At 41.0% G+C, this 26,370-nt stretch overlaps 1 protein-coding gene across 1 annotated transcript; it reads right to left on the reverse strand.

Moving 5' to 3' along the window:
- Positions 1-16,649: 16,649 nt before the first annotated feature.
- On the reverse strand, positions 16,650-22,899 carry LOC124291685 (programmed cell death protein 6-like). The gene is made up of 7 exons (XM_046728736.1): positions 22,761-22,899; positions 21,566-21,886; positions 20,568-20,695; positions 19,845-19,919; positions 19,106-19,180; positions 18,408-18,576; positions 16,650-16,840 (listed from the first exon to the last, which is right to left on the reverse strand). The coding sequence occupies exons 1-7, from the start codon at positions 22,791-22,793 to the stop codon at positions 16,796-16,798; spliced, it is 846 nt and encodes a 281-aa protein (XP_046584692.1). The 5' UTR covers positions 22,794-22,899; the 3' UTR covers positions 16,650-16,795.
- Between the last annotated feature and the right edge of the window lie 3,471 nt (positions 22,900-26,370).

Below are 26,370 nucleotides of genomic sequence, written 5' to 3' on the forward strand. Positions count from 1 at the left end.
TGTCTAAAAGTGATACATTGTCGACATTCTATATAGTAATGAAAGCGGTGTTCAGTTTGTTATCCACATGAACAGGAAAAATGATGACAGATTTATTAAACAAATCTGAAGTCAAGCTGCTGCCTGAACACTATAGTCAGCTTCCGGAGCTATAAACCAATCTGGTACCCAGACAACAAGGTGTTAATAGCCTACCCAACGGCAAAACGTTTCCGGATTGATTCAGAGCCGCAGTGGATGAATGCATCCAAGCGTGATTGACGAGATATTAAGTTATGACCATTAAGTGAAAATTTGGTATTTTTTCTTAAGTGGTGGATTCACTGAAATACCTCGGTGGATATTTTTGGAGATTTATGATTGTGTTTGTCAGGAACATACGGGGGTGGAGGCGGGTGAGTGAGTGAGTGAGTGAGTGAGTGGGTGAGTGAGTGAGTGAGCGAGTGCATGTTAAAGCCTGTTATGTTTGTTAACACAGGTAACATGTATAAAGATACTTCACGATATCACATCTCACTGAAGCCATCCACACACACCAATCCACCGTTGTATGACTGCGTCGCCAACGACGACAGAATGCTACTCATCTACAAAGTCAACACAACGGCAGAATTAAGCCTGATAATTCCTTTGAAGTAATAAGGAACGAAGGTTTATCAAGAAGCTATCAAGCCACGCATAGCTGCTTTAAACACACGAGTTTCCCTCATTTCAATAAGTTTGAAGGGGCGTTTAATACGGTGGAAAAATCATGTAATAAAAACTAAAACATGTTTCCTCCACATCTAAAAACATCAATAGCCTTCATGTCAAAAATCAAACACTCGGCAAAGTATTATGGCGTTTCTTGCCTTTTTTGATTGATTCTTTGATATAATCTTAATTGATTTGATGTACTTGTTTTTGCCTCGTCTCAAACGGTCTTTAGTCCTAGGGCTTCTAAGTATGTATTCACGGCACTTTGACTAGAACCTTAGAGTCCACTGTTTCCGTTCTGATCACTTACAAGGGCATGTAAGCAGCATGTACCCAAAATACCATACAAATCCTCAGATCCCGAATCAAAAGGACTTCAAAGGTCTTAATACTTTGTGGCAATAGTCCGCAGAAATCCGCAATATACACAAAGACACTTATCCAATTAAGAGCTTGATTTTTCACGCTCGTTTTCTGTGACTTAGGCCTCGGGAGAAATGAGCGACGAGTTGAGAACAGCGTTTGAAGTGACTCTTTACGAAAATGGCGGGGATCTTTGCTTCCGGCGAATTTCTGTATTTGTGATCCGCCATCTTGTCCCGTTCGACCAGGCCAAATCATATCTTATGCTCTGGTTATCAAAGCAAGCACTCCACTTTAATCTTATTCACTTTGACTCTGAGGCCCATCTTAAAACGGCCATAAAACTGCTGTTGGTTGAAACACGTAGCCAGGAACGTTTTGTACGTCGCGCACGACCCAAACTTTCCATACAGCAGATGTCACTGTCCTTGATGCTGGGGTGTAATTTGTTTTTATTCACGTAAAAGAATTACTTCAAATGAATTTATTTAAAACTCCTCTACAGAACCCGTCTTTGAACGTAAGAGACTCCGAAAACAAAGAGAGTGATTCACCATTTTCCATCATTGTCCTCTGAAGGGGTCGACTTCATTAGATGCTGGGTAATCAGTTCATGTTTGTGTCTTTAATAAATCAGTCTTTGACAACAAAATTAAATTTGATCAAAGGCAATCAGACGTTTATCTTTCGATTATCAGGGAAAATTGTGTTATCATCCATGATGACAGTTTTCTAGGATGATAATACAAAGCCCAATTTTCTTTCTTCTCCAAAAACCTACCAGGGGGTCATCGATTTCGTAGGCTCCCCACAGCGTGTACCAGTACACGGGCTCTAAGGCAGGGTTGTAATCTATTCATTATCGGCGGTTGGGCTGGTATTATTCAAAATTAAGATTTAATATTTAATGACGCATAGCGCTGCGAGTTTTATTATTGTGTATGAAAACATTGTCAAATAAAATATTTGACAAAGTTATTGTGAACTACTAATAGGGGGTAATACATAGGGTTTTCCCGCAGACAATCGGGAACTAACGACAGCTTAATACACACTACGTGCCTTTTCATCTCTCTCCAGAACAAACCACAGCTTTATTGGAGTAATTACGTAGCCAGTTGGTAACCAGAGGCTATGTCCTGATAAATAAGGGTGCTTATTTAGTTTATTTCTGGCGTTACTATTATTACACAAATAGATGGATGTGTAGAGAGTTGAGATGAGGTGTATATACACTTAGCCTGGCGTTAAACAACTCACGAAATGTTGATATCCAGAATTGATGCAACAAAGATAGGAATTTACAATGTCTGTCACAACTATGATTACTTTGATGCTATTCGTTTGTAAAAGCTACGAATATTTCAACAAATTTCATAATTTCAAATAGTAAATTTAAAATATAGAAAGTGAGTATATTTTAAGCAGTGCACAACATTTACAGGAAAATCAAAGCTGGGTTTAGGGGATTAGGGAGCAGCGTTTGAAGGAACGTCCATGAATATGTAAAGGACAAAATAATGTAGATATAGGGCTAACATTATTAACGCAGATACGTTATTGGCAAATGAATGAAAGAGTACATCTTCTCGCCGCGTTTCCGTCTCGTGATTTCCCGCCACAGCTGTCAAAATATTTCGTAACTGACACAAGTAGCTTGTCTCATCTTACATCCGGCCGTAATGATAAACACAAGAAACATGGTGTTACGGTGTCTGAGCTTTGAAGTTAATAAACAATAACAACATCAAGGTGAAGGTCGGGAACTTGTATTTCCAGAACGAGGCTAATGGTGTCCGTAACACCAGACCGGAAGTCACCACGTAACGTGGAATAAAGACTGAAGGGGGCGAAACCAACAAAATGATTATTATGTTAAAGACGAGATTTGTTTTTAAGAAATTAGTCGCGAGGAAATTAGGACAACGATGTCTCACTAATTTAAAACAGAAACTTCCGTCCTGTATGTTAACTACATTGTCACCATATGGCGGAGATAGCGCCGGTGCGACGTTAAAGCTACGTCATTAACCAAATGACGACGATGACGTTGACGTTGGCAATCAGATGACAGTGAAGAGGACTGAAATTGACGTACAAGATGTCGATGGAGATGATGACAGCGACCGTGAAGATGGTGATCATGATCATGAAGTAGAATCTGAAAATGATGATGAAGAAGATGGTGACGGTGAAGTTAACGGTGGGTCCAGAGGACGGGGAAAGGGGCAGTGGCGACATCCCAACTGTGAGCTCCATGACGTCAGAGGACGGGGACAGAGAGAGTGGCGACATCCCACCTGTGAGCTCCATGACGACAGAGGTCGACAGACTGTTGATGGGGACAGTGGCGATATACCACGTGTGAGCTCCATGACGACAGAGGTCGACGGACTGAGTGAAGGGAACAGTGGCGACATACCACGTGTGAGCTCTGTGACGACAGAGGTCGGCGGACTGTCTGACGGGGGACAGTGGCGACATCCCACGTGTGAGCTCCATGACGACAGAGGACGGCGGACTGTGACGGGGACAGTGTCGACATACCACGTGTCAGCTCCTTGACGACAGAGGTCTACGGTCTGTGTGACGGGATTAGTGGCGACATACCACGTGTGAGCTCCATGACGACAGAGGTCGACGGGCTGAGTGACGGGAACAGTGGCGACATACCACGTGTGAGCTCCATGACGACAGAGGTCGACGGGCTGAGTGACGGGGACAGTGGCGACATACCACGTGTGAGCCCTATGACGACAGAGGTCGACGGACTGTGTGACGGGGGACAGTGGCGACATCCCACGTGTGAGCTCCATGACGACAGAGGACGGCGGACTGTGACGGGGACAGTGTCGACATACCACGTGTCAGCTCCTTGACGACAGAGGTCTACGGTCTGTGTGACGGGATTAGTGGCGACATACCACGTGTGAGCTCCATGACGACAGAGGTCGACGGGCTGAGTGACGGGAACAGTGGCGACATACCACGTGTGAGCTCCATGACGACAGAGGTCGACGGGCTGAGTGACGGGGACAGTGTCGACATACCACGTGTCAGCTCCTTGACGACAGAGGTCTACGGTCTGTGTGACGGGATTAGTGGCGACATACCACGTGTGAGCTCCATGACGACAGAGGTCGACGGGCTGAGTGACGGGAACAGTGGCGACATACCACGTGTGAGCTCCATGACGACAGAGGTCGACGGGCTGAGTGACGGGGACAGTGGCGACATACCACGTGTGAGCCCTATGACGACAGAGGTCGACGGACTGTGTGACGGGGGACAGTGGCGACATACCACCTGTGAGCTCCATGACGACAGAGGTCGACGGACTGTGTGACGGGGGACAGTGGAAACATCCCACGTGTGAGCTCCATGACGACAGAGGTCGACGGACTGAGTGACGGGGACAGTGGCAACATACCACGTGTGAGCCCTATGACGACAGAGGTCGACGGACTGTGTGTCGGGGAACAGTGGCGACATACCACCTGTGAGCTCCATGACTAAATACAAGGTACAAGCAGGTATGTAGGACAGAGTCTGAATACAAGGTACATGCAGGTATGTAGGACGGAGTCTGAATACAGGGTACATGCAGGTATGTAGGACGGAGTCTGAATACAGGGTACATGCAGGTATGTAGGACAGAGTCTGAATACAAGGTACATGCAGGTATGTAGGACAGAGTCTGAATACAAGGTACATGCGGGTATGTAGGACAGAGTCTGAATACAAGGTACATGCAGGTGTGTAGGACAGAGAGCCTGTATACAAGGTACATACAGGTGTGTATGACAAGAGTGTCTGAATACACGGTACTTGCAGGTGTGTAGGACAGTGTCTGAAGACAAGGTACATGCAGGTGTGAAGGACTGTGTCTGAATACAAGGTACATGCAAGTGTGTAGGACAGAGAGTTTGAATACAAGGTACATGCAGGTGTGTAGGACATAGAGTCTGAATACAAGGTACATGCAGGTGTGTAGGACAGAGTGTCTGAATACAAGGTACATGCAAGTGTGTAGGACAGAGAGTCTGAATACAAGGTACATGCAGGTGTGTAGGACAGAGAGTCTGAATACAAGGTACATGCAGGTGTGTAGGACAGAGAGTCTGAATACAAGGTACTTGCAGGTGTGTAGGACAGTGTCTGAAGACAAGGTACATGCAGGTGTGAAGGACTGTGTCTGAATACAAGGTACATGTAAGTGTGTAGGACAGAGAGTCTGAATACAAGGTACATGCAAGTGTGTAGGACATAGAGTCTGAATACAAGGTACATGCAGGTGTGTAGGACATAGAGTCTGAATACAAGGTACATACAGGTGTGTAGGACAGAGTGTCTGAATACAAGGTACATGCAAGTGTGTAGGACAGAGAGTCTGAATACAAGGTACATGCAGGTGTGTAGGACAGAGAGTCTGAATACAAGGTACATGCAGGTGTGTAGGACAGTGTCTGAAGCCAAGGTACATGCAGGTGTGTAGGACTGTGTCTGAATACAAGGTACAAGCAGGTGTCTAGGACTGTGTCTGAATACAAGGTACATGCAGGTGTGTAGGACTGTGTCTGAATACAAGGTACATGCAGGTGTGTAGGACAGAGTCTGAATTAAGAAATACAGTTCGCTCTACCACCATGTATAGAGTAATAAAACACACTTTTGCCCTGAACTATTATAGTTAAAGCACGAGGACGCTTGCGTCCGAGTGCTTTAACGTCATAATAGTTCAGGGAGAAAGAAATGTTTTATTACACTATACATGGTGGTGAGCGAAACTATTTCTTTCCTAAGATGCCAAATTTAATACTTTCTAAGGATAATTACGATTAATTTAAGGCAGAAAACAAACGACGGTGTCGGTGACCTAAATTAAGAATCCTCGCAGAGGGCTAACTGGCGCGCTGTTCTATTGATGTGTCTGCCCCCCTACGTTAAGACGAACGTTACCAGAAAAACAAATGATAAACAGTTTCATGACGGTTTACGTTCGGATTAAATATCTTCTCTAAAGTATTTTAATTACATCTGTGATTAACGTAAACCATGTGAACGTCACATTTCTACTACCAACGTATGTTTAGATCAGTACATCCAGACGAAGCTGAGTAGTCTAGGGACATTCCACGATTGCATTGTGGAAATGTAAACATTGCGAACGTTACCGTGTCGCTGAAAACTTGCGAGTCGAATTGAGACAATTAAAACGTCAGAAAACATAAACGTAATGTTTCCACCAGTGATGTTAGGTGAGTGAAGCAACTGCAAACCAAGAAACGGGATGCAACGCAGTAGTTTACTGTAGGAGGCTGTACGAGGCGATGACAACTGACATGCATCGTGACGTCGCTTACACTGTGACGTAATGTAAAATGGTTCGATTACGAGGGGGCACACTAGAATGGCGCAGTGATGGGATAACGTCATTCAATTGTTACGTCATCAAAAAACTATACCTTTATTGTCTGATAATGTATTTCTTTCTCGATTGTTCTAAGCGCTAAGCATCTTAGAATACAAGGTACATGCAGGTATGTAGGACGGAGTCTGAATACAGGGTACATGCAGGTATGTAGGACAGAGTCTGAATACAAGGTACATGCAGGTATGTAGGACAGAGTCTGAATACAAGGTACATGCAGGTATGTAGGACAGAGTCTGAATACAAGGTACATGCAGGTGTGTAGGACAGAGAGCCTGTATACTAGGTACATGCAGGTGTGTAGGGCAGAGAGTCTGAATACAAGGTACATGCAGGTGTGTAGGACATAGAGTCTGAATACAAGGTACATGCAGGTGTGTAGGACAGAGAGTCTGAATACAAGGTACATGCAGGTGTGTAGGACAGATTGTCTAATTACAAGGTACATACAGGTGTGTAGGACAGAATTTGATTGAAAGCGTTGCACGTGTGCCTGTGACACCCTGACTGTCCCAGCTTGACAGCTGCACCTGATCCCTGCTCTATATCCAATACCGTGCCGTGTCCATCCCCGTCCAGCCAGTGTGTTATAAAACCCGATATATAGACTGGTCCCAGCAGCTGCTGCAAGGGCGATAATTAGAGGTAACACGATCCCGCTTTGCTGCTTCTGGAAAACCAGCTTACACTTTGCCCTGTTGATTGGACAGTGTTCATCCAATACACTTCAATGATCTACATGACTTTCATAACCAGTATGATGCAGGCAGTGAAATACATCAAGAAAATATAAACGACAAAACATATTAAGGTTATTTATTGGACCGACTGAAGTCATGGGCGGCATAAATCATCTGTCAGGATATTGTTTGAAGACATTTCTAAAGAGCGTTTCTAATTATCAATGCCAAGTAAAGCAATGATCAAAACAAGCAACAGACGTATTGATTACATTACCCACCTAATGGCGCTAGTCACGGTCTATCCATAGTCGCGTAAAACGTTCAGTACAGAACAAGGAGATGTATTCAGTGTCCGTGGGAGATCAGACACCGGGTTATCTCCCTTTTAAGACTTGGATGCACAAGTTGCCATGTGAAGCAAACTATATTGCGGTAAAACGAATCATGTCCAGTAAACAGTTACATTTTATATTTAATTCTGAAGCCAATATCCTTGCCTGATTTCTTTCTGGAACACAGTCTTACGTGTCACGCTACCAGTGACTTGCAAACATAGTCCAGATTCGATTACTTAAATACCCGTGAAATTCCGGATTAAAACTGGTCTTCAGCAACCCACGCTTGCCGGGATCGGGTGGTCTGGCTCGCTGAGTTGGTTGACACATGTCATCATATCCCGATTGCAGGGATCGATGTTCATGGTGCTGATCACTGGATTGTCTGGTTCAGACTAGATTATTTACACACCGCCTCCATATAGCTGGAATATTGCTGATTGCGGTGTAAAACAAACAAACAAATAGGCCTACGATTGATTATGCGTTGCGCTATAAACCAGACAGTCAGTCGTTCATATTTCTGAAGAAATGGTGCATGGGTTTTGTTTTATATTCCAGTTCCTTTGTTCCGATCTGACCGCTTTATTGTAATTTATAGACAGTGGATAACAGAACGGGATGCGACAGGTATTTTCCTATGTGCAACATCCCATAGGTAGCATGAAATATCATTTCCACGTGTTGTGCAGTGTTAACCGCACTCAGTCAGCCACATCACGTGTGGTGTTACATTAATAATGACTTCCTAAAGAAATACCCATCATTCTAACACATATAGTGTTGAAAAGAACCTGAAAAATATCCCATTCTTCAAATTTTTATTTTAGATCTAGTTAATCCATCAGTCCATGACTTTTCAAGGCCTGATTTTGTTTCAAACGAAAAGCTGAAGAACGGATAATTACTTTATTTCTTTTGTTGTAGCCGTGCAATCACAAACACGGTCATTAAAGTCACCTGCACCGTCAGCATGTCGCTTGGTATATCACGGCCTTCTTCAATGAGTAATACTCACGCATGCCCCCTTCCACCCTAAACGCACCCGGCGACCCACATAACGGACAAACAATGGCCTCATCAAGGCGTGTAAATCACCGAGGCCAGGGTACGTGGTTGAACGCCGAGTGTGGGACATGCAATCATCATTACGTTTCTTGGTGCGGTACCAGCTCAGCTCTTATCTACAGATCACAAACATGGTGAACATTATATTCCACATGCGTGATGGTGTTTTTGTTACAAGAAGTCGTTTAGACGTTGGGGGTGTTAATCACTGAACGTGTGACCTAACCAACCACTTTAAGCCAGAACTATACGTCATGTATGATTGAGTATGGTGTTGAACGGTTACCACACACACACTCACTCACTCTTTCTCTCTCACACACACCTATACCTACACTCTCTCACACACACCTATACCTACACATACATACTCTCTCTTACACACCTATACCTACACATACATACACTCACACACACCTATGCCTACACACAGACATCTATACCTTCACACACAGACAACACCCCCTCTCTCTCTCTTACACAAACTCTATTACAGACACACATCTATACCTACACACTCTCTCTCTCTCTCTCTCTCTCTCTCTCTCTCTCTCTTCTCTCTCTCTCTCTCTCTCTCTCTCTCTCTCACATACACACATACACACTGCTTTAGGCATCGGCACATCAGTGCAGAGTTCCATTTTGTACCCACATCGGGGTCGTACCCATATACCAAGCGAACACACATCCACTTAGCTATCCGACCTCTTTCAGAGCCTGTAAGAAAGAGCGAATACACAACAAGAAACGCATTAATCAATTAACACTAGTGTTTGCTCTCCCCGGGTGTGTTTGAGTGTTTATATCTCCCCAGGTGAATGGAATGGCGTCCTTGAAAGTTGTCACCCGACCCAGTAACGACAAGACGCCTTCATGGTCAAAGCGCTGCCTTCTCTTTGAGAAAAAAATGTCTATTTTTCGTTTCCAATAATCAAAGAAACGTGTTACAGACATCCAGGGTACTCGGTGCATGAATGTCGAACTCATGTAGAAACGATGTACAGATGACATTTCTCCTCGCGCAAAACTTGACTTTCCACAATAACCGTGTTTCCAGTAAATAGTTATTCAGATATATAACGAGCAATTTACAAACACATAAAGATAAGTGTACAATTCCCGAGACATATATAATATAGGTATGAGAGAACGATTCAATGTTCTTAACTCGTTCTTAACGTTTTCTCGCATAATGGGTTAAGAGTGGGAGAAAGGAGAAATCGGGGACATACATAAACAAAAGAGTGAGTATTTTTTTTCAATATAGGAGCAATATCATGGCGATATATGGGCTTCACATAATGTACCTAAGCGGGAAACCGAACCCGCATCTCCGGACTCCCAGCGAACGCTTTACCTGCTTGGCTACTCAGCCAACAATAGACATCTCATAAACTCGTGTTTGGCAGGTCGAACCCGGACCACTGTGTAACAAGCCGCCGTTACGGGGGAGAACTTTGTGATATAGATCACACACCATGAACATTTCAACTTGGCATCAAATTATTTCATTTCAACACACTGACACGTTTGTTTGATAAAAATCAAAGTATTCTGCGTCTTTATTGACAATTGGTCTTCAGAGTCATGAACACAATCTGGTCTTCCGAATTATTTAGGGTCTCGCTCCTCATATACAGGAGTAAAATGTGTTAATTCACATGATCCATTGACAGAGTTTGCTCATACCACGACACGAGTGTCTTGTTTCAAGCCCAAATTCTAATGTCTCGATACGTTTGTGAACTACGTGTATTGAAGTGACTGGCAGGGAGATTTGTTGCCGTGTTTCACTGTAGATGTCACTGTGTCTATGATTGAAATTTAAAAATCGCGCAAGGATTGATTAAATGTGTTCCCGCGGTTTAAGAGCTCATAGGCACGTTTTCGTAAGAAAAGGCCATGGTCTTAAACATCAATGCCAGTTAATTCTTGACGAGCTGGTTTTCTATGGGAAATCTACCTTAAACGTAAAAAGCTCGCAGCACGTTTATCGCAGTTAGTAAAGGGGCGTGTCATTATTGGCTACTTCAAGACTTGGTATAAGGGAAGGTGTCTTTACTACCCATTAATTTGTTTTAATATGACTTATAAGTAACAGACAACATACAACATAAGAATGTAAAGCTAAATAGCGGCGGTCTTAAAGTGAGTGAGTGAGTTTAGTTTTAAGCCGCACTCAGCAATATTCCAGCTATATGGCGGCGGTCTGTAAATAATCGAGTATGGACCAGACAATCCAGTGATCAACAGCATGAGCATCGATCTGCGCAATTGGGAACCGATGACATTTGTCAACCAAGTCAGCAAGCCTGACCACCCGATCCCGTTAGTCGCCTCTTACGACAAGCATGGTCACCTTTTGTGGCAAGCATTGGTTGCTATGGCGGTCTTAAATGTGCGGTTGGATCAAGGGCCGACAAATTCATGACTGACAGCGTGTGTAACCACCATATCCTTTGGATTAGACTTAGTGATTTGACTACCATCAAGCCACTTGGATGGTGTTCAGTGTTAAAAGCCTGGCTTATTACTAGCATGGCCTCTGCTGTAGATTTTACGTGCGCACCACTCAACATGTCAATGTGTGCATCTTTCGAGCGGTAACATTGGAGTAGCCATTTTATTACCAATTTATTCGCACGTTGTCGACCAACCATCATCGCATTTTGGTCAGGATAAGGATCACCAGTCTACAGCATGCAGGACTGCTGTCTATAGTAAAACCTTTGGGCACTTGGATTGAGCAATCAAACCACCACTAAATGATATACATTGGTATGAAATTATTGGTTTAATCTCAATATGATGAGAACACAGTGAGCATTTATTTACATATCATCACAAACAGTCAATTTGTAAAAAACCCGAAACATTAACATTTGATGTATGTGATACAGACAAATAACGTAAGGTGTAATTAACAAAATCACCTGTGAGATAATCTGACTCAGAACAATTTCATTTTAAGAATAAGATCAGTCACATTTTATTTGTCATCATGGATGGATGTGATGTTTTGATCTAAAACTGTTCTTCGACTTTTTCAAAATTTATTTGGAGTTTGCTTCTTGTTACCACCCAAACATTCTTTACAATTTTCATAAATACAGTAGACACTCACAGTCTACCTGTCTACCTTCTCTTGGTTACTATCCCATTTCTACAGCAAGCATAGACTTTTGTAATATGTTGGGGTTTTTTTGTACAGAACAAAAAAGCCATCCTTGTAAATTATCAGATCAGTAATCTCACCAATTACTTCACCATGTGCATTAAATCAACATGTTTTACACTCCAGGAATAATAAGTAAACCACTAGTACGCTTGCTCTTAAAACAAATAAAAATCACACATACATAGTCAGCTCTATGCTGTATGTCTGGGTTAAAATGACTATATAGTTGATGGAGAACATTAGACACCTTTTCAGTACAAGGACAATCGGACTTGCTTATAAACATGATGACTTGGAAGACTGGAAATACACACGACCCAGTAACAGCTCTGATGAGAAAATGACAACACCTGGTTTGAGTAATGGACATTACAGGATATCACATATATTGGAGAGGAAATCAATATCACTACACAATAACTACAGGTCATGCTGCTGTGGAAGTATGACATGAGAAGAGAAGTTGCGGAATGATTGTAGTAGACACATATCCAGTAACTTCATCCACTATACCAACACTCCTAGAGCTGGGGCTATTGTCAGGCTATGTAGAAGTCAAAGAGTTACAGTCAACTTAGCATTAACACAGCTTTGTGGCAACTGTCCCAAGATGGTTGTGAACAGTGCTAATATCAAACATTGTACTCCCACTTGTAATGTATATAGCACTAAGATCAATTTGGGTATCTGCCATGTTGTTTGCCATTTGAAACCTCTACCTAATATTGATTGTAGAATGTTGTCAGTAATAGAACACAACTGATACAAAACTCTGGCATAATATTCATGCATGAACATGTTGGCCTTGAAAGACAAAATACAGCAAAAGGTGAATGGTTAATACCAAGCTTAAAACTTGTTTGGTAACGAACACTGAGTACAGGTTTATTTACGCTCTAACAGTTTCACAGCAAGACAGTAACATATGTTATATTTGGGGTTACACTTTCTTAGTAAAGTACAGATTCTAGTACTTTTTGGGTTAAGTCCCATCTGGGATTCGAACCCACACCCTCAGATTCAGGCACCTAATCGCCAGCACACAAAGTCGGCCGCCTAGACCGCTCAGCCACCGCGGCATTGTGTATTTCATAGCAAGACAGTACTAGGGAAAACCAAGAATCAGCTTTAAAAGCACATAAGGAAGTGAATATTGGTCTCAACATGACAAACCATGTTTTTAACCACTTGATAATATCAATTGGTCTCAACATAATTATTATACTGTTTGACCTTTATCAACAAAGATGCTAACCCTAGCACGAATCATGAAGAGCCATGTAACAGGAATTGTCTATTTACCGTTACTTGTCCAGGTTGAATCTGGCATTCTACACAAGATCTACTGGCAGACTGGTCTAGACATTTGTCTAGTCATTTGTCTAGCGTACTTGAGCGAGATGCTAACATGCAATACTAGTATTTACAAGCTTAAGTTGACCTAACTCAAACACATTAATAACTGGAAATAAAGTTAAGAACAATATTTCTGAACAATAAAAATAAAGACAGGGTCTTAATCAACATGATTCAGTTCACAAAACACATTACCTGGAACAATGGAAACTTGAAATGAAAGCATATCTTTTCATTCATCTGTTTTACACAGCTTTACCTACATCATAAACAATCAAAATATAACCAGAGCAGAAAGTAATCCTGTAATTTCATCTTGAAATAATAGTTCTGCAGATTGATCAGGAACAATTACTACAAAGTATATGTAAAAGCTACTTACACCTAAGAAATGGTACAAAGAGCAAGCAGGTAAACTAACACTATACAGAAACACGAGAACTGCTTACATACTTTCAAGCAACACAACACAACACAAAACCCGTCACGAGACGTATATTTGAAGTGTAGATAGTTCATTAAATATAATTGATGTACAACAAGTATAAAGAAAGTATAACCCACAGGTAGACTACAAAACTATCAAATTAGCTTATAATTGTAAATGTCTTTGGTACAACAGTCTGTGATAAATTCAATAAATCATCCCTGATGAATTCATTAAATCCAAGAGACACAAACTGATTCAACATAAATCAATATTTACAGCCGCTCTGGGACAATTAGAAACTGTTTGAAAATATCTAATATATACTGATACTTAGAGTAAACAAATCACAACATTAGGTCATGTTATGACAGCATTTCTAACACTACCAGACAAAGATCCTTGCAAATAAAATACCTCTTATAGATAAGTGGGCGAGTCTGGTTTAATGCTGCTTTAAACATTATTTCAGCTACATCACCATAGGTCTGCTTCACGTGGGAGCAAAGCGTGGAGTGATGCGGGGGTTGATGAGGCCAACATACATGTATACAGTGCTGACAAAGCAGAAACATTTGGGTGAATCTGGGATCCCATCCAGGATGATAGGTTCCTGGCATGTCCAAGGGAAGCAACTCTTTTAATTGAATTGCTGTGCCCCAAACTGATGGGATGTCCATGCCACTATTAAGATGAAATGTCATTGACAATGTAATTGCAAAATGGCCACAAAACGCCATAGTGTGACTCACTAGCTGCTGGTCCCGTCCGATGGCACCGAGGCTTGCATATGACTGCCAACATCCTCTTTTGGATACTGACTTACTTCCTTTTCATCATTACTTGGTATACAGATTCACAATCACAAAATTGCTCCAAGGAGGAAGAAATTCCTTTCAAGTGCTGTTGAATCCGTTAAAAGATTTCAGTGCTTAAATAAGATTGATAAGTAAAGGGAAGTAACTCTTGCGGTTGTCTTTAGTGTAAACACTCAAAAACGACTGACTCTTTCATTTGAATTTTTTAAATTAAAATCTATGGACATTTACATGACTGTTCAAAATGACATTTTGAAATTTATTCATATTTTTACTGATACTTAACCATGTCGCCAAGTATAAACAAAGGGGCTGTAAATGACATAACAATAAGCTAAGGTATGCATACTCCTTGTATTTATTCCCATAACAAGTCTAAATAGCTTTCTAGCAACTAAAACAAGATATAGTTTTAGTACATACAGGTACAAAACAATATGTGTTTGTTTTACAAAGATCAGACAACTTAACGTATATCTTATGTAAACTGAATTCATACATAAAAGAACTAAAGAGGGTATCTGCATACAACGGCAGCCATGCACCTCTGAATGTGTCAACATTAATATTTTACACTGACAGGCCAAAGCATCAATTGTTCTTTACCTGAGGTCTACGCAGATGCTGGATTCTTAATCACCTGATTTTGTATTCTCACACACATGCACGCACGTACGCACGCACACACACACACACACACACATATATTTATATACCAATCAAAAGAGGTTAAAGAATGACAGACTGATTGTAGTAATATGAAGGAATCAAGTGTTCCTTAACTTCTAGAGTAGTATAATACCATCAGGCATATGTGACAGGTTATCCTTGATGGTCCATAGGACAGGTCTGCGACACTGTCTCCATACACAAGCCTGTTGGTCTTGTACAAAGAGGGAAGGAAGTATTCTCATTTACAAGTGAATGAGTGAGTATGGTTTTACGCGGCTTTACGCAGTATTCCAGCAATATCATGGCAGGGGACAACAGAAATGGGCTTCACACATTGTACCCATGTTGGGAGTCATCTCATTTACAACAGGCATGTACCCAATGTCGCACAACGTAATAACCAAGCAACCCTACATTCATCATGATTCAGTTGGCCTAGTGCTGCTCCACAGATAATATAACAACTTGCTCCTTTTCTCAACAGGTAGGTGAAACAAAGTCTTCAGTTATTGCAATTAGCATAGGGAATCATACACAGGCTCTAGTACAGCAAACCGAACTGCTTCAAAAACACTACATTTGAAACCGCTGGTCATAGTGGAATTCTTACAAAAATAAGCAGCATCTGCTGGATTCTGAAAAAGATTCGGAAATGTTGGCTGATGATGTGCGTCCCTTAAGTCTTCCCTGTGAATAGGACTTCTGTTTTCATTGGGGTTGAGCAATGTTGGCAACTATGAGAAACTTTCTCCATCATTGCAAGGATGTTGACTTCTTGTAGGACACGTCTTGTGCAGTTTGAGCAATTGACAGACCTGTTTGGATTAATTCAGTCTTAACAGCGTGTTGTCCAGCACCATTTCCAAGAACTGAAAATAAGTGAGTGATAATCAACATGACTGACTGAGTGAAGATGGAAATAAGCTACAGTGGTTAGTGAAAGAAAACATTTTGTTGCATCAACTTTAAGTTATTTATAAACTGATGAAAACGAGCCACATATATCATCAAAAGTACATATGGTAGAACAATAAGGGAAATATTCCTGATTCAGTATAACAGTAAACATGGTAAAGCAAAGAGTATGTCAAGTATATCAATGTGTGACTGTTTAATGGGGGAGAAATGCCGAAAGTAACATCCAGGAATTCACAATTTTGTTAAACCCCCAAGGATAGGTATGGTGCAAGGACCATGATCAGCACCAGTTGAGAATTTAAACCAATGATATTCCAGCAATATCATGGCGGGGACAACAGAAATGGGCTTCACACATTGTACCCATGTTGGGAATCATCTCATTTACAACAGGCATGTACCCAATGTCGCGACAACGTAATAACCAAGCAACCCTACATTCATCATGACTCAGTTGGCCTAGTGTTGCTCCACAGATAATATAACAACTTGCTCCTTTTCTCAACAGGTAGGTGAAACAAAGTCTTCAGTTATTGCAATTAGCATAGGGAATCATACACAGGCTCTAGTACAGCAAACCGAACTGCTTCAAAAACACTACATTTGAAACCGCTGGTCATAGTGGAATTCTTACAAAAATAAGCAGCATCTGCTGGATTCTGAAAAAGATTCGGAAATGTTGGCTGATGATAAAAGGTCCCTTTAAGTCTTCCCTGTGAATAGGACTTCTGTTTTCATTGGGGTTGAGCAATGTTGGCAACTATGAGAAACTTTCTCCATCATTGCAAGGATGTTGACTTCTTGTAGGACACGTCTTGTGCAGTTTGAGCAATTGACAGACCTGTTTGGATTAATTCAGTCTTAACAGCGTGTTGTCCAGCACCATTTCCAAGAACTGAAAATAAGTGAGTGATAATCAACATGACTGACTGAGTGAAGATGGAAATAAGCTACAGTGGTTAGTGAAAGAAAACATTTTGTTGCATCAACTTTAAGTTATTTATAAACTGATGAAAACGAGCCACATATATCATCAAAAGTACATATGGTAGAACAATAAGGGAAATATTCCTGATTCAGTATAACAGTAAACATGGTAAAGCAAAGAGTATGTCAAGTATATCAATGTGTGACTGTTTAATGGGGGAGAAATGCCGAAAGTAACATCCAGGAATTCACAATTTTGTTAAACCCCCAAGGATAGGTATGGTGCAAGGACCATGATCAGCACCAGTTGAGAATTTAAACCAATGATAAGCAAATCTAGACACAAGGAGTAGGGATGCAACTCCAGATTGCAAACTGATGTGAGTTAGACAACTGGGCCGCATGTGCCTCCATCAGCAGAGTGAGGGTATTTGAAGCACCATCGCTGCATAACTTCAAATGGACAAAATGAACACCAGGCAGCAGTCTGCAGCATGAGCAACAATCCACCTGATCACTAGCCGGTAAATACCACCCTAGTTAAGTTGCAGGTGAGAAATCAATCATTGGCAACCCATGCTGTCTAAAGAGAGTGAGCGAGTGAGTATGCTTTAACGCCGCTTTTAGCAATATTCCAGCAATATCATGGTGGGGGACCAGAAAAAGGCTTCACACATTGTACCCATGTGGGGAATCGACCCTGGGTCTTCGGTGTGACGAGGCAACACTTTCACCACAAGGCTACCCCACCGCCCCTGCATGCCTTAAGAGTCCATTAACAGGACATGTGGTCAGGGTCACAGACTAAGTTGATGTATCCCAACTGCACAGATTGATGCTCATTGTGTCAGTGACTTGATTGTCTGGTCCAGACCTAGTTATATACAGACCATTTTAATACAACTGGAGTAACTCAACACACACACAATTACATACCCAGGGATCTCTTACATTACACTAGATGAAAGTCAGCTTTTGTTGCAGTTTGGAAATTACTTGTAAAGTGAATTAATTGGGTGAGTGAGTTGGGTTTTACGCTGCTTTTAGCAATATTCCAGCAATATCACGGCAGGGGACACCAGAAATGGGCTTCACACATTGTACCCAATGTGGGGAATCGAACCCATGCCAGCTGAATGATGAGCGAATACTTTAACCACTAGGCTACCCCACTGCCCAAATTTAGTTGGGTATGTCAAATTTAACATGTGAACTCACAACATGTGTCAGGCTACAATCGGTGCAAGTAGGCATTGAAGATAAGTGAAATTCTCTGGTCACATCCAAATATTTCTCTGGTCACATCCAAATATTTCTCTGGTCACATCCAAATATTTCCCTGCTCATCAACATAACACTTGAAATCACCTCGCTCAGCCTAAATATCTCAGACAGAATGAAAAAGTAACATGGACATGCAAGTCCATGGATAAACCTAAAACCAAAGTGCATAACTATAAGATCAACATGGCGCTGTGGGCTTAGTTGCTCACCTTCACAATGACAATGAACCTGAAAGCAACAGTGGTACTTACTTCTTCATAATTGATGTTGATAATTCCTTGCTGTTGTGTATCTTTCACTCTGAATTTATCTGTCAATGTTTTCAACATCACACACGTTTGAATGAAATCATCAAAGTTTATGCTTCGAATTCCTTTTCTGTCAAAAACACGAATAACCATATCACAGAAATTTGGGGACCTGAAACAGCACAAAATTACATCAATAAATTGTATTGGAAGTGTTAGACATATCTGGAGTGGCTGAGTGTGACACCATGTTTATTTTCAAGATAATCAATACATTCAGGATAATTAGACATGAGGCTGACAAACAAGGACAAAAGCACTATTTGCCTCTTATCAGGAAGATCAAGGTTAGAACTGGTCTTCAGCAACCCATGCTTGTCTTAAGAGGCGACTAATGGGATCAGGTGGTTAGACTTGCTGACTTGGTTGACACATGTCATTGTATCCCAATTGTGTAGATCGATGCTCATGATGTTGATCACTGGCTTGTCTGGTCCAGACTTGATTATTTAGAGACTGCTGCCATATAGCATGAAGAGATATTCACCTCACCAGCTAAACAAACTTTCATGCCTTTCAACCTGCCTATCATACCCTCTCCATATTTTGATGCCCTACTCAAAAGAACATTGAGAACATCTGATTTTTCAAAAGACTCCATATAATCTGTAATGACTATGATGACATCAGAAAGTACTCACAAATTATAACCAAATGTACGGAAAGCATTATTTAACTCCTGGGCATCGATGTTTCCAGACCGGTCTGTGTCAAAGCTGAAAAGAAAGCATTTTATGTTTACTATATAGAGGATCCATCTTCTGTAGGTTAATCAACACAGTCACAAGGGTTGAAACCATTCACCAGGGTACCCATGCATAGTAATATTGTAGTGTCTTAGATTTTAGTGGAAAGCATGTGACACTATTTCTAGCTATGGGACAAGACCAAACAAAAAGTTACAAGGTTTGGTTTTTGAATTGCGCCTATTTTTTTTATATTATATGCAAGATTTAAGCCTTTGTTTGTTAACTTCACTGAATCAACTTCAAAGTGTTTATTTAATTCATCTTAATATGGTTTCTAGTTTATTATTTTCATGTTAAGACAGAGCTACCTAAAACAGTGAGTGTCAGCTGTTACAGTGTGTCATATCACAATAGTGCTGTTGAAATATGTGAGAGGACAGTGTGTAAGTCTACAACACAACAAACTTCAGAACCAAAAGCAAAAATTGTGATTAGCAGTGGATGCTTTATGATCATAACTTGATTGGTTGATCACATGCAGTTCATATCATGCGTACGATTGGTTGATCCATAACACATCATATCATTGGTCAGTCACAGCTGTGAGTCTGTGGATCACCAGTAACGTGTTAAACCATTATCATTTATCATAGTTTTTCTGAACTCAAACATAATAACAGCGTAAACATACCCATCAAAACAATTCTTCCAGTCTTGAATATATTTCCACAAGGCTGAAAATTCACCAACATCTATTGTGCCACTTCTGAAACAGACACGAGCATGTGGGTCAGTGTGGAAATCATCATGGCTTATTTGTTACCTTTAATCAGAAAGGAGCGACACCTCACACGTTGTGGGTGCCTTAACGGGGGACTATGATCCATATATTTGCCCATATTTGGTCAAAGTCAGTAAATCATTTTTTTATCACTAATGTATAAACTTTTGACTGAAATCTTGTTTGGTTCCTGTATTAAAAAAAATATTGTAAGAGCAATTTGAGTTACTTAAGTTTTATGACCACTTACAACAGTATTTCACTCAGATCATCATGTGATCATGGTGTGCTCAAAGAAATGCAAAGCAAAATCATTTATGATCATATTTAGATCATATTTAGGGCCAATTTGGGATTTGAACAAACTATAAGCAGATCTTGGTATGACATATGGTCAGGGATGCAATGAGTGAGTGAGTTTAGTTTTACGCCTCTTTTAGCAATATTCCAGCAATATCATGGCAGGTGTACACCAGAAATGGGCTTCACACATTGTACCCATGTGAGAACCTGGGTCTTCAGTGTGACAAGTGAATGTTTAACCACTAGGCTACCCCACTGCCCGTGATGTGCAGTGCTTTAGGTAACATGGGGTTACTGTGCCCCATGTGCCACTTGTGACCCCAGTATTACCTGTCTTTGTCAAACATTCCTATCATGAGTCTGCATGTTTCGCTGTTGAAGGGTGACCAGTTGCCATTCATCAGTGCTTGTTGAAGTTCTGTTGAGTTGATGGTGCCAGATCTGTCCTGGTCCACTGCCTGGGAAAACACAAGAGATATGGAATGTAGTCTACAGATACTGTAATATGCTTGAAACCAGCCAGTATTCATCACTGGTAGACATATAATGTCTGCATCCTATCACAACAATAAGATAACCATACTATCAAACACCTAGAAAACATTTACACTCCATAGTTTATATAATTTCTAATGTTTCCAAACAGCATATACTCAACATGCTTAAACAATTTCAAGTGACTAATAATAATTTATTTGAACAAAATTCTACCGGGAAAATAACAGTTGAGTGAGTGAGTGAGTTTAGTTTTAAGCCGCACTCAGCAATGTTCCAGCTATATGGATGGCGGCTGTGTGTAAATAATCGAGTCTGGACCAGACAATGCAGTGATCAACAGCATGAGCATCAATCTGCGTAATTGGGAACCGATGACATGTATCAACCAAGTCAGCGAGCCTGACCACCAGATTCCGTTAGTCACCTCTTACGACAAGCATAGTCGCCTTTTGTGGCAAGCATGGGTTGCTGAAGACCTATTCTACCCCGGATCTTCACGGGTCAAATTAACAGTTGATAAATGATATACAGTAATATATTAATATATTAAACTTAGGACTTTTCGTGACACAGAAATGTGTGTCCTGTACATACACACATACAGAATAGAAGCAGAAAATTATATACATTGTATCCATTGTGACAAATTCTTGAAAAGAAATATATGAAACTTGTAATTAAAATATATATCAAATCGTACTGTTTAGTACACTACACCATTTCAATACTGTACAGGATCTTCATATTTCTTGTTAGGACCCTTGAAATTAGTAATTGGGAGGTCCTTAGAGGTTTGTAAATACACTGATCAATAAATGATAAACCCCTACCTGAAACCAGCTCCACATTTCCTGACTTATACCTGGGGGCCGTGCAGGTGCCCCATATCCCCCACCATAGCCTGCTGTCTGAGGGGCTCCATACCCTTGTGGCGCCCCATATGATGGGGGAGCCCCACCAGGCCTTTGCTGGAAACCTCCTCCATACTGTTGGCCATACTGTTGTTGCTGCTGTCCATACTGTTGCCGTGGTTGGCCATATTGCTGTTGAGGGGGTTGACCATAAGCCTGATTATACTGTCCAGGCTGGCCGTACTGGGGACGCTGTTGAGGTTGCTGCTGGTAATATCCAGCCCCAGTGCCATAGCCTCCCTTGAAGTATATACACAAAAAAATGCATAATTCAAAGAAAATAAACTCAACATGTCATTGCTCTGTAGTGAAAGCTCCTAAGACCTTACAAATAATTTTAAAGTAACATTGAATCATATTTGTCTGATGTGAAACCAACCTTGTATACATTATTTATACTCGAGGCCAGGAACATAATGAGGTTTCCTGATTATATTAATTTGTCTGGATAGTCTGTAACCAAAATGGTTAACAAAATGTGCTGGTTCAAATATGTCAACAAACAAAATGTCTGATCACTTACTTACTCTAAGGCCATGGGTCACACATGAAGCAACACTTAATTTGGACGGGAAACTAAAAAACTAACTAAACGTAATTTGTTTCATAGTGATGAAAAATGTGAGTGTTTCAAATTTACAGATGAGCATGAAGTTTACTTTTTCAAAAGAGTTAACAGACTGACATACCAGAAGTGAATTTGTTGCTGTTACCGGGCATTGATTGATGGTGGACTTAAGTACTAATCACTTGGTGCTGATAAACACTTACATACAATGTGATAGGACCAAATGTATTTTCAAAATCATGTTTACCCTTTACACCTTTTCAGCGGGAATCTTATATGGCTGTAGTTGTTTTCGTGATAAATGTCATGAGCTATATCTGACGGTTTAAAAATAGGTCTTTTGTTGGAAATAGGAAAATGTATACCAAGACATTATTATCCATTAACTAAACAGAGAACTTCACATGAAAGTTACAGTGTAAAGCAATAAAAAACAAGCAGTTAGGAAATTCCTAGAGTAAACATGGTCCACTTCCGAGACACGTTCGGGGATATCTGACCGTCAGAAACTTGCCAGCATGAACATCAACATATTACGGTACTCACATATCCTTGCTGCGGCGGACCTCCCCAAGACATACTTGTTACAAGCCTAATCAAAATAACGCTGACCAGATAATGACAAACACGTCAACGTTTGTTGCAACACTCAGGTCACTTGACTATGACAAGCGCCATTACTAGGGGAACTAACTCGTGTGAAACTGAATTTGTATACCACTAAAATGGTATATTTTTTCGAAAGGTTCGTGAGTATGGTTTTACGTAGCCTTGTACCAACGCTGCACTGAAAGCTAAGCCCATTGGTGTATAGTAATTCTATCATTTAAATAGGCAAGTCTAGATAAGCGGACAGTACAGAACGTTAGAGGAATATTCATTTTATAAAAATTATCATTTAAAGTATTTATTATTACCTTAGGGACCTGTGCAAGTCTAGGTTTTAAGCCACTGTTAGCAATATTGCAGCAATAAGAAATGGGTTTCACACATCGTACACATACGTGGGAAATCGAATCCGGATCTTCGGTGGGACGAGCGAACGCTTTAACCAGGGAGACTATATAAGGAGAGTATCCCTGCTTTAACCTACACCAAAGCCCCTTCTAATAATTTGTTACGTAAGAGTCAAATGGATAGGAACAAACAATAAAATATCCACAATGATACGGAAGTACTGTATATAGAAATGCCGATATGTGTAAGATATGGACTAATAGGACGTATTGGAAGAGTTCTCAATAGAAACCGAAATAAAGCATGAGATGCTGACAATTTTCTGTTTAAATGGTTAATCTGCTACCATTTTCAGGTATTACATTCTGTTCGGACCCACGGAGTTTCAACAAAGCAATACAACTTGTTTAACAACATTTTTAAAGAAAACCGAAAACAACAGAGCGTTTGGCAGATTTAGCAATAATGGATAAATAAAACATACAGTATAAGGGACAGTTCGTAATTTATGGCAAGAGGGAGGGGAGGGGGAGGGAATGTCATACAGTTCTATCTGTACATAGAACAGTCAGATGCCTGCCTAGAACGTTACCCAGTAGAACTGACTGGGTGGTGTATTCAAGCATGTGTTAATTGCATTAGCTTTTTTATCGTGTGGATGTTTCTAGTCATTCATGATTGTCAAGGGGCGGCCGCTGAACACAGGCATATGTCTTTCTAACTCCTGATTACCTTCCGGCGTGACTGGGTGGTGTATTTAAGCATATATGATTGTGTACTGTACTTCACGTGTATGAAAGTACTTAGTATCTTGTGAATATGTTAATTGCATTAGCTTTTTTATCGTGTGGATGTTTCTTGTCATTCATGATTGTCAAGGGACGGCTGCTGAACACAGGCATACGTCTTTCTAACTCCTGTTTATCCACGACCTGACTGGGTGGTGTATTCAAGCATATGATTGTGTAATGATTTCAACAGAAACGTGTACATGTCTACTGGCTGAAAATTTGCGCCCAGAACCGTTCCATTTAGACTGGTGTCACGCTCAGCGTGTAACTAGCATGTGAGTCTTCGTGCTTGGGAAAGGCTGCAGGTAGATGCATCGTTTGTGTTTTTAGTACATAACTGAATGCTGATAGTTAGTGGAGGCTATTTGTAGTTACTGTCGCTATATCTTCAAGATGACCCTTACACCATACAAGTGTGTGTGTTTTTAAAGGAACTGATCTAGAAATATTAGGTCGCTATTTCTAGATACCCAGTTCAACCCAAGAGTCATCCAAGTAATATATAAACAAGGGTTTTACTTGCCCTTGCAAGGCCGTTTCCAGGGACTGATCCATGCTTTTGAGTGTAATTTGTACTTCCATAGTAATCCAAACGAAAAGATAACAGACAGCATGGAAATGGGTCTTAACTGAGATGTCTGCTTGATCACAGGCCTAACTAAAGAACAGAGACCACAAAAGTTCAAAGCAGAAGTTCCAAATGACTTGAAACAGATTGCGGCCATTACCATACAGGTATCAGTGACGTCGACAATGGGGCAACGTGGAAATGCCTGTGTGTGGAACGGAAAGATAACAGACAGCATGGAAATGGGTCTCAACTGAGATGTCTGCTCGATCACAGACCCAACTAAAGAACAAAGACCTCAAAAGCTCAAATCAGAAGTTCCAAAACGACCTGAAACTGATTGCGGCCGTTACCATACAGGTATCAGTGACGTCGACAATGGGACAACGTCACTGTTCATTGTGTTCCGTACCTTTTCTGACATCACAAGCGAATTACATCATCAATGAACTGACGTCAGAGACAACGTCACTACTCATTGTGGTCCAACCTCTGCTGACATCATAGACAAAGTTCATCAACAATGGGTTGACGTCACATATAATACGCCTGTGTACAGTGATGACGGCCGGCCGGCAGCCTTGTGAGACGGCGTGTTCCTTTCGGGAGCTCCTTCAAGAGCAGGTAAGGACTAGATCGGGATGAGCGTTCGGCACACGCAAAGCAGTCCATCTTTCTTTCAGAAATGATTTCATTCCTATTTTAATAACTTGGAACAATGTCAACATGTCATACAGTTCTATCTGTACACAGAACAGCCAGATGCCTGTGTAGAACTTTAATTAATATCCGACACATACGCTTTACATCAAACGTGTATTCCAAATTGTTGGCCATTGTGCATGTGCGTGGAAGTACATAGTAGCTTGTGAATACATTAATTGCAATGCTTTTTTCTATCGTATTTGATGTTTCCAGTCATTCAGGATTGTCAAAGTGCAACCTCGACATGGTTACATAGTTCTAACTCCTGATTACCCTCCGACCTGACTGGGTGGTGTATTTAGCATATATGATTGTGTACTGTACTTCACGTGTATGAAAGTACATAGTATGTTGTGAATATGTTAATTGCATTAGCTTTTTTATCGTGTGGATGTTTCTTGTCATTCATGATTGTCAAGGGACGGCTGCTGAACACAGGCATACGTCTTTCTAACTCCTGTTTATCCACGACCTGACTGGGTGGTGTATTCAAGCATATGATTGTGTAATGATTTCAACAGAAACGTGTACATGTCTACTGGTTGAAATTTGGGCCCAGAACCGTTCCATTTAGACTGGTGTCACGCTCAGCGTGTAACTAGCATGTGAGCCTTCGTGCTTGGGAAAGGCTGCAGGTAGATGCATCGTTTCTTTTTTTAGTACATAACTGAATGCTGATAGTTAGTGGAGGCTATTTGTAGTTACTGTCATTATATCTTCAAGATGACCCTTACACCATACAAGTGTGTGTGTTTTTAAAGGAACTAATCTAGAAATATTAGGTCGCTATTTCTAGATACCCAGTTCAACCCAAGAGTCATCCAAGTAATATATAAACAAGGGTTTTACTTGCCCTTGCAAGGCCGTTTCCAGGGACTGATCCATGCTTTTGAGTGTAATTTGTACTTCCATAGTAATCCAAACGAAAAGATAACAGACAGCATGGAAATGGGTCTTAACTGAGATGTCTGCTCGATCACAGACCCAACTAAAGAACAAAGACCTCAAAAGCTCAAATCAGAAGTTCCAAAACGACCTGAAACTGATTGCGGCCGTTACCATACAGGTATCAGTGACGTCGACAATGGGACAACGTCACTGTTCATTGTGTTCCATACTCTTCTGACATCACAAG

Source organism: Haliotis rubra, unplaced genomic scaffold, assembly GCF_003918875.1.
Source record: "Haliotis rubra isolate DU_JTF1 unplaced genomic scaffold, ASM391887v1 Scf5, whole genome shotgun sequence".
Classification (NCBI taxonomy): Eukaryota; Metazoa; Mollusca; class Gastropoda; order Lepetellida; family Haliotidae; genus Haliotis; species Haliotis rubra.

Coding starts and splice junctions, on each gene's coding strand:
- LOC124291685 (XM_046728736.1), bottom strand. CDS start 22,793: ATGTCTTGGGGAGGTCCGCCGCAGCAAGGATAT. Junction 20,696..21,565: donor AAATGTGGAGCTGGTTTCAG/GTAGGGGTTTAT, acceptor GTGTTTTCCCAG/GCAGTGGACCAGGACAGATC. Junction 19,181..19,844: donor TGGAAGAATTGTTTTGATGG/GTATGTTTACGC, acceptor CTTTCTTTTCAG/CTTTGACACAGACCGGTCTG.